The sequence below is a fragment of the Danio rerio genome, chromosome 16 (genome assembly GCF_052040795.2).
Source record: "Danio rerio strain M-AB ecotype USA chromosome 16, GRCz13ab, whole genome shotgun sequence".
NCBI classification, from domain to species: domain Eukaryota; kingdom Metazoa; phylum Chordata; class Actinopteri; order Cypriniformes; family Danionidae; genus Danio; species Danio rerio.
In genome coordinates, this window is record NC_141036.1 from 26,125,765 (window position 1) to 26,140,140 (window position 14,376).

Below are 14,376 nucleotides of genomic sequence, written 5' to 3' on the forward strand. Positions count from 1 at the left end.
GAGGCGCACTAAACTCACACGGGAAAGAACTGGGCATTCAATTCATGTTTTAGTGAAATAATTATTTAAATACAGCTCTTTTGATCTCTAAAGGGGAAAAAAGCAAAAGAAATTTGTCGTTAATTTTAGCAAAGACGCAACTGCCTGTCATTTTCACATTCGTTTTTCAGTTAGGGATTTGGTCTATTAGAGTAACCTAATAAAATTGTTTTGTTGAACATTGTAGTCTACGCAATAATCGATATTATAATTTATTATATACATTAGCTATTAAAACTAAACTATACAATTGATAAAACAAAACCCTTTTTAATGTTTGCTTTCATTTTGACACCGCTAACAGTTGTAATAAGAAACATCACATTTTGCAGAAGCATGCAGTCTCAAGTTAAAAACACCTTTTGAGTTTAAAGATGATCAGCCTGCCAAGTCAAGTTTACAGTGTCATAAATGAAATGGGTAGCATGAGTAAAGGGGATTTGCCCAGCACACAACCTCATGCGCTGCAGGTAGGCTGAATGATAATCTTTAAAAATATATAGGCTATGCAATACAAAACTTTAAACATTTAATTATTTTTTAATGAAAAGAAAAGAAATCAGGAGAGTAAAATATAATTTAAACCACTGGTCTGGCGCTGATACTTTGTATCCAGAAAAAGGGGAAAAAAGCAGATGAAAACCTGGCTGGGGAGACGGCGATAACATATCAGTTCTTCAGCAAAGATCACGACATCATTGTGATGCGTTTATCATACAACGCAGTTCGTGTTTATAATCATTAATATTAACTAGTATTAATTCTCTCTCTAGACTTAGTTTTAGGGCTTGTTCTTGTCGGCGCAATATAGCCTCGGCTTATTGCACGTACGAATCCGATTGTGAAGAATGATTAAGCGCTTGCATTTTTTTATTGCATCCTTTTCGCAAGTTATTCATTTGTTTTGTTTTTTAAGTGGTGCGAACATTATTTACTGGCAAATGTTCCTCGATCTCGTACATCAACAAATAATGTAGCCTACTTAAGTTAATTTACCTTTTATGTAAAAATTAAGGAATAACCGAATTTAATATTAATAAATAAAACATCCGTATAAACGTAGGCTACATGTTTATTTTTGAACTTTCGTTAATAAAACAACACAAAACTGTTTATAAATATTGTAGTTAAATATTACATTACTTTAACTGCTTGAAACTGTATAATAATAACAATTAAACGTTACATTTTTAAGAACTTAACAAAAATTCTAAATGGCACTTTACTAATCAGTGTAATAATAATATAAATATTAATAATTATACGTAAAAAGAAAATATTAACCTAGTAACAATATAAGTCAGATGTTTAAAAAAAAACAGCGTAGTTTCTCTCCACCTTTTGTAGTCATATTTTTTATTATTTGCCAGAAAAACTAACATGTTGACTTTGTCCGGTTTAAGTGAAGAATGGGGTTATAATGTTTCCAGCAATACACTGTCAGACGGTGTGCTTGTAGCGAAAAATGCACAGACAGGCTATTTTTTCACAACCATGCCAGAGAGGGCTTCTGCTTCTGTTCCGCCGCCCGCATTTCTCGCAATGCAGGTTTCTCTACTCTGCGGAGCGGCGCGTTCTTAAGTAGTTACCAAATAGCCTATGCTCAATTTCTCGTCAATGTCTTCCATTTATCACTTTCTCTTTTGTATCTGGCCATTTTTGCAAATGCCTCTGCCATGCCTGGCTGAGCTGGGCTTCTGCGTTTAGAAGACAGGAGTTGATTAAGCCTACATGGCTTTTTTTCCCTCGCCGTCAATCGCCACTAGCTTGCATGGTTCGGGACCCGTGGATCTGCGTATCGATGGATTTGCTCCTCAGTGTTTGGACTCTCAGCACTCAGCAGTGAATATTAAAACACACTTTACTTAAAACCCCCATACAAAAAGCTTAATCCAAATTGATTCGTTCACCTTTCTAGTTCGGCACGAATCCAAAATGTTCCCAGATGTAAGAGTTCGTTTTCTAACAAGATTCATGGTTGAACTTGAACTTGCTGAATCGCGCCTAATGTTATATTCTAACAGATATGTAATACTTGGCAACATAACAGTAATTTGTGTTTTAAAGTGCGTGACGTCACGTACTACGGCCGGTGGCAATGGACAACCGAGGTGGCAATGACCACCGCGGTGACGCGGTTGTCATGGTGACCGTCACAGCCCTAGTTTTAAGTAAATATATATATATATATATATATATATAAAATATCGCAATATATATCGCAGAGGAAAAAAATATCGCAATGTCAATTTTTTCCAATATCGTGCAGCCCTATCCTTATGGTTTATTTGCTGTTGCCTAATTGACAATAATATATAATTGACACTTGCAGCCTTTAGTAAATCATTCAAAAAAAGTGCCTCTCAAAGCAAAAAGCGTGTTCGGTGTGATCGGCCCCTTAGGCAGCACAATGCGTTACTGTAATGTTGTTGTTGTAGTAGTAGTAGTAGTAGAAGTAATTATAGTAAAAGTAAAAATCAGTATATTATGTGATGTTACATAATAAATAATTGAACTGTTGAATTAATAAATTGGAATTATTAAAAAAAATGGTGCCATTACACCTCAAGTGTGCATGGTTTTCTAATAATTAACTTTTAAGATGGATAATAAATAAACAGTCAATTATTTAGTTTATGCTATAGTAATAATAATCAAATATTCTTGTAAATTTTTTTTAGTTGCCAGTATCAGGGAGTACAATTCATGATCAGATCGCCATGCTAAGCCATCAGCGCTTCAATGCCCTCACTGCACGCATCCAGCACAGCCTTCTGGGTAGAAAAATTCTTGCAACTATTGTGATGCGCAATGGAACGGACAGTCTTGGAAAAGTTGTCAGCCTCGGGACAGGTACAAATACACACACAGACTCGGTTACAGCAAACATGATGCGTGCACTGTAATTAAAGAAGTGCTGTAATTGTTCTTGTCTGATGTCTCTAGGAAACCGCTGTGTTAAAGGAGAGGAGCTCAGTCTTCGTGGGGACACTGTAAATGACTGCCATGCAGAAATCATCTCCAGAAGAGGCTTTATCCGGTATCAGCTTGCAGAAGATTTTTCTTTCTCTCTCACTGTCAATCCCATAATTCTTTTTCTTCTCCTTCTGCTACTTTTCCCATCTTGTTCTTCAAGATAGCGTCTTATTTCACAGCAGCTCATAAATATATTGAATTTATATTTGGTTTTCTGCAGAATATTAGAATGTCTGCTTGTATGCCTAATATATTCTTTAAATCTCTGGCTGTCAAAGATTAAGGTATATTTGTTTTATAAAACACAAAATATAAAGTGTATAAATTTTAGCTTATATTACTATATAATATATTCATATGTTATTAATGATATTTTATTAAGGGATGCACGATATATCGGCGGCCATATCGTTATCGGCCGATAAACGTTATTTTTAAGATTATCATTATCGATCCGATGTCTACTTTAGGCCGATATCTTTAAGCCAATAAATTACGTAATTGTACAGACCTGCCTGCCACGCTCACGTGGGTGGAACTTATTCAGACTTGCCCAGTGCATTATAATGGAGCTCTCCTCACACTGTTTATTCCTTCAAAGTCTGTCTTTTCTTCAAGTGGCACTTAACTGTGCGTTAATAACTCAGTAAGTAACCATGTTCCTCATCATTGTAGATATGTTTGATTAAGTGTCATTGTGTATTTTGCTTTAAATCGCCTCAGGAAAAAATATTACATGTGTAAATCATTCCTGCTCTGTCTCTTTGTTGTGTTAGAGATAGCAGGTAGATTGACTTATTACTCCAGGGCCGAATAATGTTAGTTTCGGGGTGAACTGCCTTTTCTTTTAGTTGCAACCGGTGAATGAACGAGGACACATGTAACTTGTACTTGGTCCAAAATATTTGTTACTTTCTGTGTGGTGCAACAAATCAGTCACTGAAAATTGTCTCATTGCCCATATCCGCTCCTCCTTTCTCTCTCCCTCTCCGCTTCACACCCAAACTGCAACGCAGTGCTTTAAAGGACCCGCACATTTTACAACACGTGTAAACATAACGATCGTTTGTAATCTGATTATTTGTTATTATCAATGTGTTGCTTGCCATGTGTTGTTGATGTAAGATTGTATTTAGTTTGATTGGAATATTCATATTGATTATAATGAGCGTGCGAGCTGTCACCACACACACACACACACACACACACACACACACACACACACACTGTAGCACGGGTGAAAGGTGAATCCAGATCTCGATTAGCGGCTTATTCTGTCTTTATATTCTGCTGTGTTTGTCATAAAGTCAGCTCAATGCAGGTTTTGTATCAAAATCTGGCTGATGGTAACTCTGCCTCTACAGTTGAGTGAAACTCACAGCGGTTTATCATAAACTTTTCATCGATCTATTTTCCCACAATTGACAGCAAGAACGAGTGCAGAAGCGTTGTCTGATTGACAAGCAGCACCTACACGTGTTCAAAAGAATCTTAAAATGCCAAATAGGATAAATCTATGCCGCATTTTCTAAACGTACTAAAACGTACTATCTGTATTTAGCTGTTCGCTTGTACGGTGGCTATAAACTGTCCAAACACCTCTAAAAAGGCTTTTTCGGACATGACATATTTGTACATGTGTACATTACTGTAACACGTTTTATTCAAGACCATTTGAGCTGGTTTCAGTCCTTAGCTCTTTTTTAATTTTCATCTTATTTAAATATATTTAACTTGGTTGTTAATTAAATCCCATTTTGTTATTTAACCTATGATTTTTATGCAACAGTCAAGTTGCATGTTAATTTGCGATGAAGAAAAGGAAATAATGTATTTTTTGTATGCTGATGTATGTGAAATCGTGAATCTAGGTCTATTATTACCTTGCAGTTTTGAAATTATAGCTTTTTGCTTTGAGTATAGACTATTCAGTTCATAAGAGCAGTTCAATCTTTAATGAAGTTTGCTGTATAAAAATATACCATTTTGAAATATTTATAATTATCATCCTATACATATCGGCTATCGGCCTCCAAGTCTGAAGAATTATCGGTATCGGCCAAAAAATCCATATCGGTGCATCCCTATATTTTATTTTATAATTAGGCTTTTTCATTGTTATTGTGTATTATATTATGTTATATAAGGAAAAATTGATGGGCCAGTAAATTGAGAAATAGTGTTTTAAATTTTTTAATAATTCATCAGACCAGAGTAATTTATTCAGCTTACACTGTTCTCCATATACCAAGATTTTTGACATATGTAGACTGAAGTAACTCGTTCAAAAATAATTAATCATAATATGAAACTGTTAGGCTCAATCTAACGTTTTCCAGTGAGAGGCAACTTTGTAAATGCTGGGTGTCCGCAGGTTCTTAAAGTGTTAAAAGTTGATAAATAAATTATAATTTGTGACAAACGTGGGAAGATGATGTGGCGCTTTCCACATATAGCAAAACAGACAGCAAAATAGGAAAATGTAAGTCTGCGTACTCCTGGTTGAAGAAAGACGAGTTTAAACAGTGGCTGAAGCTTGTCGGTGAAAACAACTGCATAATTTACTCTTAAGATTTGTTTCTTCTGAGATTATCTGAGTTCTGTTGCATGGTTGTGCTCCATTGATTTTTATTTTTTACTGTTTTTATTTTACAACTGTTTATTAAGTAAAAGGTTTGATACTGATTAGAACTTGATGTGGCAATGAGGTCTTAAATATTTTTAGGTTTTTAAAAAGTCTTAAAAAGGTATTGAATTTATCTTTAGGATTCCTTAAATGGCTTTGTAATGGTTTTCTATTAGCATTAGCATTTTGCGTGCTGTTTATGTGCCCATGCACCTCACTTTCCAGCTGCCTGATGTCCAGTAAGTAAACTGTGTAAGTAAAAAGTAAACTCTGAGCGGAAAAACTGCTCAACGCTATACACTCCAGCATCTGGGCAGTTGATACAATGGTTACCTAGCAACATAAAAAGTGTGCAGCACATTGTACTTTTTTCTTAAGTAAAAAAAGGCTGTGTGGTGTGCCCCACATTTTCAAAACTAAGCACATTCGGTGTGATAGGCCCCTAATGTGGTCAGTTAATATCTAGACTTTAAAATGGGAAATAAATATCAGCATTTCTTACAATTAGAAAAATGTGAGTAGTGTCACCAGTGCCAGTTTATTTATCAATAAATAATATATATATATATATATATATATATATATATATATATATATATATATATATATATATATATATATATATATATATAATGTGAAATTATTAATAAGAACCTTGGTATTGCTAAATAATACATTTTAAAAAGTGATAATCAGACATTATTACAAATGTGTCAACTATTACTATTACTACTACTAAAAATAATAATGAGGATGATGATGATAAAAATAATAGTAATAATATTAGTAATAAAAATGAAAGTCTCATTTGTAAATGTGTATGGCTTAGGTTTTTGTACAGTGAGCTGATGAAGCACTGGGAAAGCCCTGGCGATGAGACTATTTTTGAGCTGGCAGGTGATGGTAAGCTGAAGATCAAATCTGACATCACCTTTCATCTCTATATTAGGTGAGACATGCACTTTCTCTCATCCAAGCTCGTTTTACAACAGATTCATCTGCAAACATGGATAACACTGCTTTCTTAATTTCACAGCACTGCTCCATGTGGCGACGGTGCTCTCTTTGATAAATCGTGCAGCGAAGCGGCTGAACTCAATGGCTCTGGACACATGCCTCTCTTTGAGAACATCAAACAAGGCAAACTCAGGACCAAAGTGGAGAACGGTAAGACACCAATTAGTTTTTTTTTTTTTTTTTTACATTATGAGAGGGCCATTTAAATGTAAAAATGTGCTGTATTTAAAAATACAACCCCACTTCAGAAGAAATTTGGTCATTTTGTAAAATGCAATTAAGTCTATGTGATCTGTTAATGTTCATTTACTTTTGATTAATCAACAAAAGATCATGAACATGCAACAATTTCAATCATAAAAAGTAAGCTAAACAAAAGTATCCATCAGGAGCTCCTCCACGGGACTCAGCACTTGTTTAACACTCAGCTTTTGACCCTACCTATACTCATTGCCACTACCAAACCGATCAATGCACATCTGTGATATGTGACATGTTACATGTACAGTGTAGTTAATTTTTTAAAGGTGTGCATCATCGTGAAAGGTATTTGACCCTGCAAAGGCTACACAGGACCTGGTATACACAAGGCAGAAGTATAAATTGGTCTTGATCTGATAACCATAAATTCAGCATGAAAGACATCACATTAATAGCAGTGCATGTCTATGTACTCTCCCAGTATATTTCCCCATGTCAATGATATCCTTGTACATTTACCAATTAAAAGTCACCAGTGACATTTTGCTCTGCTTGTTCCTGAACCATGAAAGATATTTCCTTTTGTGTCTGAGAGATGGTCACAGAGACTGAGAATCTTCTTTTTTTTCTCTTTCAAAACAAGCTGTAGTATGGACTTTTCTGAGCCTAGCACACATTTCCACTTTTCACAATTTGAGATGTGCTCTGGCCTGGGGAACCAGCAACTTTACTGCACAAAACTGACTTATAACTTTCTATTTCCGTAACAAAACTATCCATTTTCGGGCTCTGCCAGCTTTATGGCTCAGCAGAGTAATCTGCCTATCCCTAGAAGTCATTGCTAAGAACAGTACAACAGTATTCAGTAACAGTAAACAGTAACAGTACAGTATTCAATCCTTTTGCACAAAAATGGCTAAAGACTTCTTGATGCAGTTTTATTTAATTAATTTAGCTTTTATTTTATTTAACTCCACAGTCAACAGCATAACTTTTTTTTGGAGCACCTTTAGATCTTTCCTGTCATGCCCTACATAAACTGAACTATCTGTTTTTTATTTTATTTTTTAAACAAGTTCTTTTTTTCATAATTTTAAATAGATTAGTTGGTGAAAGACCGATATTCTATAACCTTTTTACTTTTATTTAGCCTCTAACTTAACTTTTTTTGGTGTTTTGCCATCAAAAATTTAAATTAAAAGTAATGTTTATTTACTAAAATGTAAATTTGTCTTTAAAGCTATCTGTAATCTTCCCTTTATAGATGGGCTAATAAAATAAAAGAGGGTTTGTAATGACAGATTTTTGATATCACTGTATTTTGCAAATTGTCTCATTTTGGGGGTGCAAATGTAGAGAATGTCACGTTGTTTTGATTTATTTCATATCTACATCTTGATGCAATCTGTGCCTTGAAGGGGAAAAAAGCAAAACAATTTTAATAGAGTCAAGTGTCACATGCTGTAATAGGTACTGTTTGAACCTCCTAATCTTAAATTGCACATGCTGTGGCGGAAATCCAGGACCTCAGGTATACTAACTCTAGTGTGTTAACTGTCGGATTAAATAAGAGGCACTCAGCAGTGTTCAGTGTGCCATCTGCCCATGATTATCTTGCCAAAGAGCGTCTCTGTAGCCACATGAAGGTGGCTTTTTGCCAGGCAGAACAGCCATTGTCTAGTGGGAAAGGAGAAAGCAATTACGTGGCAAAAGCAGTTGGCAGGTTAGCTGATGCATTTCTGTGGATTTAACTTGACAAGTGGGCACATCATGTAGGCAGTTGTGCTGGAGCAGCTGATTTGCTGACCCCGACACTGCTGGCAGGGAACTAAAAAGCTGATACATTGTGACACATATTTGTGACACTTCAGCGATTAAACCGATTATGCTTACAGATTATGCTTTGTGAAGTTAGCTAGATTATGAAATCAGGTGTAGACAGTATTAGAGTTTTCTTTTTTGGTCCGTAACTGTAGACCACAGTTCCATTATTAAAGCAGAACTTCAACTTTTACTTTATAGATTCCAGTGACTGCAGACAGGATGTTGAATCAGTTAATACTCTGAAGACAAATTGTCCTAATATATGTGTATATATATTAACGCTAATCAGTTATAGAGACTCCACTATAGCAGCGTGTTCTGCTGGATCCTGGAACATATTGGCATTGCAGTGAAGGAGTTAGTGGTCATAGTTGCAAATCAAGTTTATACAGAATCAGTAATGATAAATCTCAGCCTTGGACATAAAGCCCTTAATCAGTCCATGTGTATTAAAGAAATAGCAAATGAAATGAGTACAGTGTCAAATTATTTGAAAAAAAATCCTGTGGGTGGCATGAGAATGTATGAACATAGAGAGTAGAATAGGCCATAATACATTTGACTCATGGACATTTGCTGAACACAAAATCTTTAATCAAATGTAACATTTTTTATTATTATTATTATTTATTTTTGACTGCATGAACATGCTATATGACGGGTTTATGTATTTATTTTAATCAGGAAAAACTTTTAAAGATGTGTTCATGGACCCAGAAAACTTTTATAAACAGCATTCAATTTACATTTTATTGACTAAGATTATTTTTAAACAATTTTTGCCATTAATCTTACTCTGTCAGGTGAGGGTACGATCCCAGTGGAGTCCAGTGACATTGTGCCCACCTGGGATGGCATTCAGCATGGCGAGCGCCTGAGGACCATGAGCTGCAGTGATAAGATCCTGCGCTGGAACGTTCTCGGCCTGCAGGGGGCGCTGCTCACACACTTCATCCACCCTATTTATTTGCACTCCATCACTCTTGGTAAGCATTTCTCCAAACCTTTTAAATAATGATGTTTAATGTTTCAAGCCAGCTTTTTTCTGGTTTGCTAAATTATATCAACAGCTTTACATATGCAGACCTTAACTGACAATAAGAGTTAATTGAAAACCAAATATAATTTGATGATTCTGATAATTACTATTTTATTTAGAATATATATATTTTAGACCAATATTAAAATGCATGCATCAACAAATTAATTATATGTTCATTTTTTGTTAAATAAAAAAAAAAATTGAATCAAATAGAAACTAAATTATATAATAAGATTGATTTCACTCATGTATATGAACATTTATTGACTGGTTGTTGTTGTTGTCATTGTTTTTATTGTTCAGAATGCCTTCGGATTAGGTTTACGGGTTATATTTTGATCTGTATTTGTTTAGGATATCTTTACAGCCACGGTCACCTGACTCGAGCTGTGTGCTGCCGATTGTCCAGAGATGGCGATACTTTTAAAAGCAGTTTACCAGCGAACTTTACTCTCAACCACCCTGAGGTAGACTTGCACAGCACACGACATCCAGCCCTATGAAGCTTTAGATTTCATTCTTCACTTATTTTCTGTCTTGCTTTCTGCAGGTGGGCAGGGTGAGTGTGTACGACTCGACACGCCACACAAGTAAGACCAAAGAGTCCAGCGTCAACTGGAGCCAACCAGACCAGTATAGCGTGGAGGTTCTGGATGGCACCAAGGGCAAACTAGACAGGTGAGAGGGGAAAATTGAAATCCAGCTTATCTCACTAATTGAATATTTCTCAGAAGCACTTCAGGACCTTTCCTTCTCAATCTATCGTTCTCTTTTTGTGCCAGTCCCAAGATGGAGGTATCTCGGGTTTCCAAGTCCAATCTGTTCCGTCTCTTCCACGCTTTGTGCCAGCGAGCAGGCCGAGCCGATCTGCTGGCACTGCAGTCTTATGCCCACGCTAAGATGGCCGCCACATCATTCCAGGAAGCCAAGAGGCTGTTCTTCCTGGCACTGAGCCAACATGGATATGGTGCCTGGATTGGGAAGCCCTTGGAGGAGAAAAGTTTCGAAGGTGAAGCCAAAAGCTTTGAGCCGATGGGAGGAAGCGGAGACGTTCAGGCTTCAGGTTGCGTTGTTGACCCCAATAGTTTCTTGAGCTCCGAAAACAACAACTTTCTCTCTGCGGCACAGGGATTTTAGGGCTAGAGGGGGAGATGAAGTCAGCAAATGAGGGGAAGAGGCAGGATTTGAGAAGGTTAGTTGTAGAGATGGAGGAATGGGGTGAATCTGTGGCTTCGGGATTCGAACTTTTAATATTGTGATAAATCAGAAAGAAGTAAAGCAGAGCTTTAAACCCATGGCGAATTGGACTTGATGAGAAATGAAGAAGTAGAGTCATGCCTTTTTTGTTTTAGAAAGCTGTAAGCATTTGTTTTAGGAGAGTTCGTCTTTTATTTTCTCCATGTTTGACAGCACCAATGCTGTGTTAGTGACTGGGTGGCCACATAGGCAAGGGATTCGGTTCATCGCTTAAGGTATATTTCACTTAATAAAGAGAGTTTTAACGCTAGTCAGGTCGCTGATTTACATTTATTTAAATTGAGGTTCCCCTGTGTTTCATTCGAGTTGGTTGTAAAGGATTGTGTATTGAGATTTAAAGGGTTTGTTCATTGCAAAATGAAACGTTGTCATTTTGTCACCCTTACCTTCCCTCAGTAATTTTTTTGTTCAATAGTTTATTTAGAGCTGTTTCTCTGTGTGTGTTTTTTTAACAAAAAGGCATTGATTGCTGATTTTGTTTTATTCAAAAAGAAATATACAGATTGAAAATGATGGCAGAATTTTCATTTTTGCGTGAACTAACTATTTAATTTCATCAGCATTGTTTTGTCTTTAACCTACTTTGTTTTTTTTAATTCCTTTTAAAGTCTTGGTAATACTTTACAGTAAGTATTCATTTTCTAACATGAGTGAAGATTAGTTGACAGGAACTAACAAGAACAGTATACAGTGTATATCTATCATAATCCTAATATCTACATGAACAAAACTGCTAAAGTTGTATTTTTTTTAAACATAAACCAATGTGTAAGCAATACAACTGTGTTTTTACCAACTTGATCCAACGTTAATAAATGTTTTAAAACACATTGCTCAAATGTTAGTTCTTTTTAACTAATGGCTTAACTGATGTTAAAAAATGAAACCTTACTGTAAACTGTAAGCAAATTTGATTTGCTGATTAAACTTTCTGTATTTACATAAATGTTTTTTTTTTTGTTTGTTTTTGTTGCATTGTGGAGAGATCCACACACCAAAACTTGAGTAGACTGCTTGAAATGTATACATAATGTACATACAAATACATATGCACACAGATGTATATATAAGGTCTGTTGAACGAGTTTATATATATGCGTGTGTGTTTATGTATGTGTATATATTGTATGTATATATTTTGTAATGAATCCTAATGAAGTGAAATCCATATTATTTTCTATCTTCATTTTTAGGATGTCTTTTTATATATAAATATAAATATATAGACAAGGTGTGTATGTTCTGTTTTGGCTGTAGTTTATGTGCACTGTTTGTTTGTTAGATATTGCATGCAGCAAAACAACAATCTTCATTCTGACACATGACATCTGTAGCGGGCAGGTGAACAGCACAAAACATATGCACATTGTTTTTCTGCGTGTGTGTGTGTGTGTGTGTGTGTGTATGTGTGTGCACAACTCTGTGAATCTAGGTCTTGGAATATTATTTTAGCCTTTATATTGTAAGCTGAAATCTGCACTGCTTCTGTTTTAATGTGTTCAGACACCGTCAACTGATGCACTGCTTCAAGACTAAAGCAATACTAACATTCTGCTTCCTTCCAGCAAGTGTGACTCTGTATGCCTCAAACACTTGTCATCAAACCATTGAAGTCTACTCCAGCATTTCTTTAAGATAAGTTCTGTTCTTGGTATTAAAGGAGAATTTTCTTTCCGTGTGCTGCAGAAAATGATGTCTTGCGGGTTTAATGGCATATGCTGTCTTGGCTCAGGCTGTAGCTGTAGGTGAATGGGGATATTTAAGACTGGATGGAAAACTATTTGAGTCTCACCACAGTAAAAAGCACCAGACGACAAGGCAAAACTTGTATTCCAAATGAGACTTTTCTGCTGTCTACTGATATAAGAATCACCTGTAAAGAGTGTCTGGTTGATTTGCGTATGTATATTTAAATAAGTAATTTCATACACACAGCTATGGTTTGTCTTAGATGTTAATGTTTGTTTTATTCTATACAGGTTTGGTAATATTACTTATAAATATTAAATTATATGTTTCAAATATTAAACTTTTTTTTTTTTTAAGAAAATGTCAATTGGTCATTTCATCAAAATGTAATTTAATTATTCCAATATCTAAAGTATCCTTAATTTGTCCAAAGTTAAAGCTTTGTTATTGTGTCTGTCATCTAAAAATAAACATCATGCCTGACAATGTGGCACCTTATTTCATTATTTTAATGCAGCATTTTATATGATAAAATTTGTATTTTAAATTTGACTGTTTGTATTTTATATTTGTGAGAAATGCCATCAGACCTTTATAAAATAAAACCGATAGTATCTTTGCACACAAACCCATACCTTTATAAATCCAGTAAAAGTTGAACTAAATTTTAATGGTCTCAATTATTATTATTTTTTTTCAATATATTTGGTGCAATTCACATTCTACACATTCAAATGTCAATATCACAGTCAGTTTGAGCATTAGTCTATTGCATTTGAGTACATAGCTACTGTAAAAATTAATAATTGATGGTTTCTCATTGTTACCATTTAATTTGAAATGCAGGCGTAATACGCATTTATGACTGTATTATCAGGTGTGTATGTAATTTATGCGTTCAGTTCAGTTTCTAACCTTTAGCTTATCAATTATGAAACATTAAATGTTGCTTAAAACAGCAACAGTATGCAAGCTAACAAAAAAAATGGCACTTGTTAATAAATGTACTGTATATATTAATATTTGGATGGGAAAAGCTGAATCCCTGGCCTACAATCTAATAAATTTGTTTTTTAAACTGTTTGCATCTTCGTTACTTGATCGTTTATATTGATATCGTTTATATCTGGGTGTCAATGTTTACACAAAAGCTAGCCAAATATATTCTAATGTAAGTGTAGTTGGGAGGTTAAAATGTGCGTACACAAGATTCATGCATGATTTCAAAACTCTAACCACTTCATTCCATTACCGCTGGATGGCGACTTTTCACCGTCTCGTGTAGTTCACAGACGACAGATTTGAGAGTGATCAAACGCCTGGACGAGATGCTATAAAAGAGAACATTACGGTATGAAATTATTCATTTTCCCCTTAGTAATTTCACTGGCAAGCCCGCTGATTCGGTATTTTTATAGGTTGGGTAATGAGTAGAGTAAAATAAGCCTACCACCAGCTGCAGAGGTGGTTTATTGCTAAATTCTCACTTCATTAAAAAGCATGTGGAGTTGCGATACTATTCTACGTTAAATAAGCAGACTGACAACTGTCACCTTCACGTCAAGAGTTCGAACACCGTATTTTTGTCTTGTGGCGCTTGCTGTGTCGGCATTCAACCAAAAGGTCATTATCTGGTCTAACCAGGGTTGAAGGTTTTGGCAGCTAGCCCAGAGGCCAGAAAAATAGCTCTGATATCAAACCCCAA

General features: G+C 35.3%; 1 protein-coding gene across 2 annotated transcripts in view; it reads left to right on the top strand.

The window, feature by feature from the left end:
- adar (adenosine deaminase RNA specific) overlaps positions 1–13,746 on the top strand; it is a 30,574-nt gene extending 16,828 nt beyond the window's left edge. The window contains 8 exon segments of one of the 2 annotated variants that reach the window (NM_131596.3): positions 2,721–2,892; positions 2,986–3,079; positions 6,471–6,590; positions 6,678–6,808; positions 9,487–9,669; positions 10,080–10,192; positions 10,276–10,403; positions 10,508–13,746. In NM_131596.3, the coding sequence (NP_571671.2) occupies positions 2,721–2,892; positions 2,986–3,079; positions 6,471–6,590; positions 6,678–6,808; positions 9,487–9,669; positions 10,080–10,192; positions 10,276–10,403; positions 10,508–10,862 (1,296 nt within the window). In that variant the 3' untranslated portion in view covers positions 10,863–13,746. 2 annotated transcript variants of the gene reach the window in all.
- Positions 13,747–14,376: the final 630 nt, after the last annotated feature.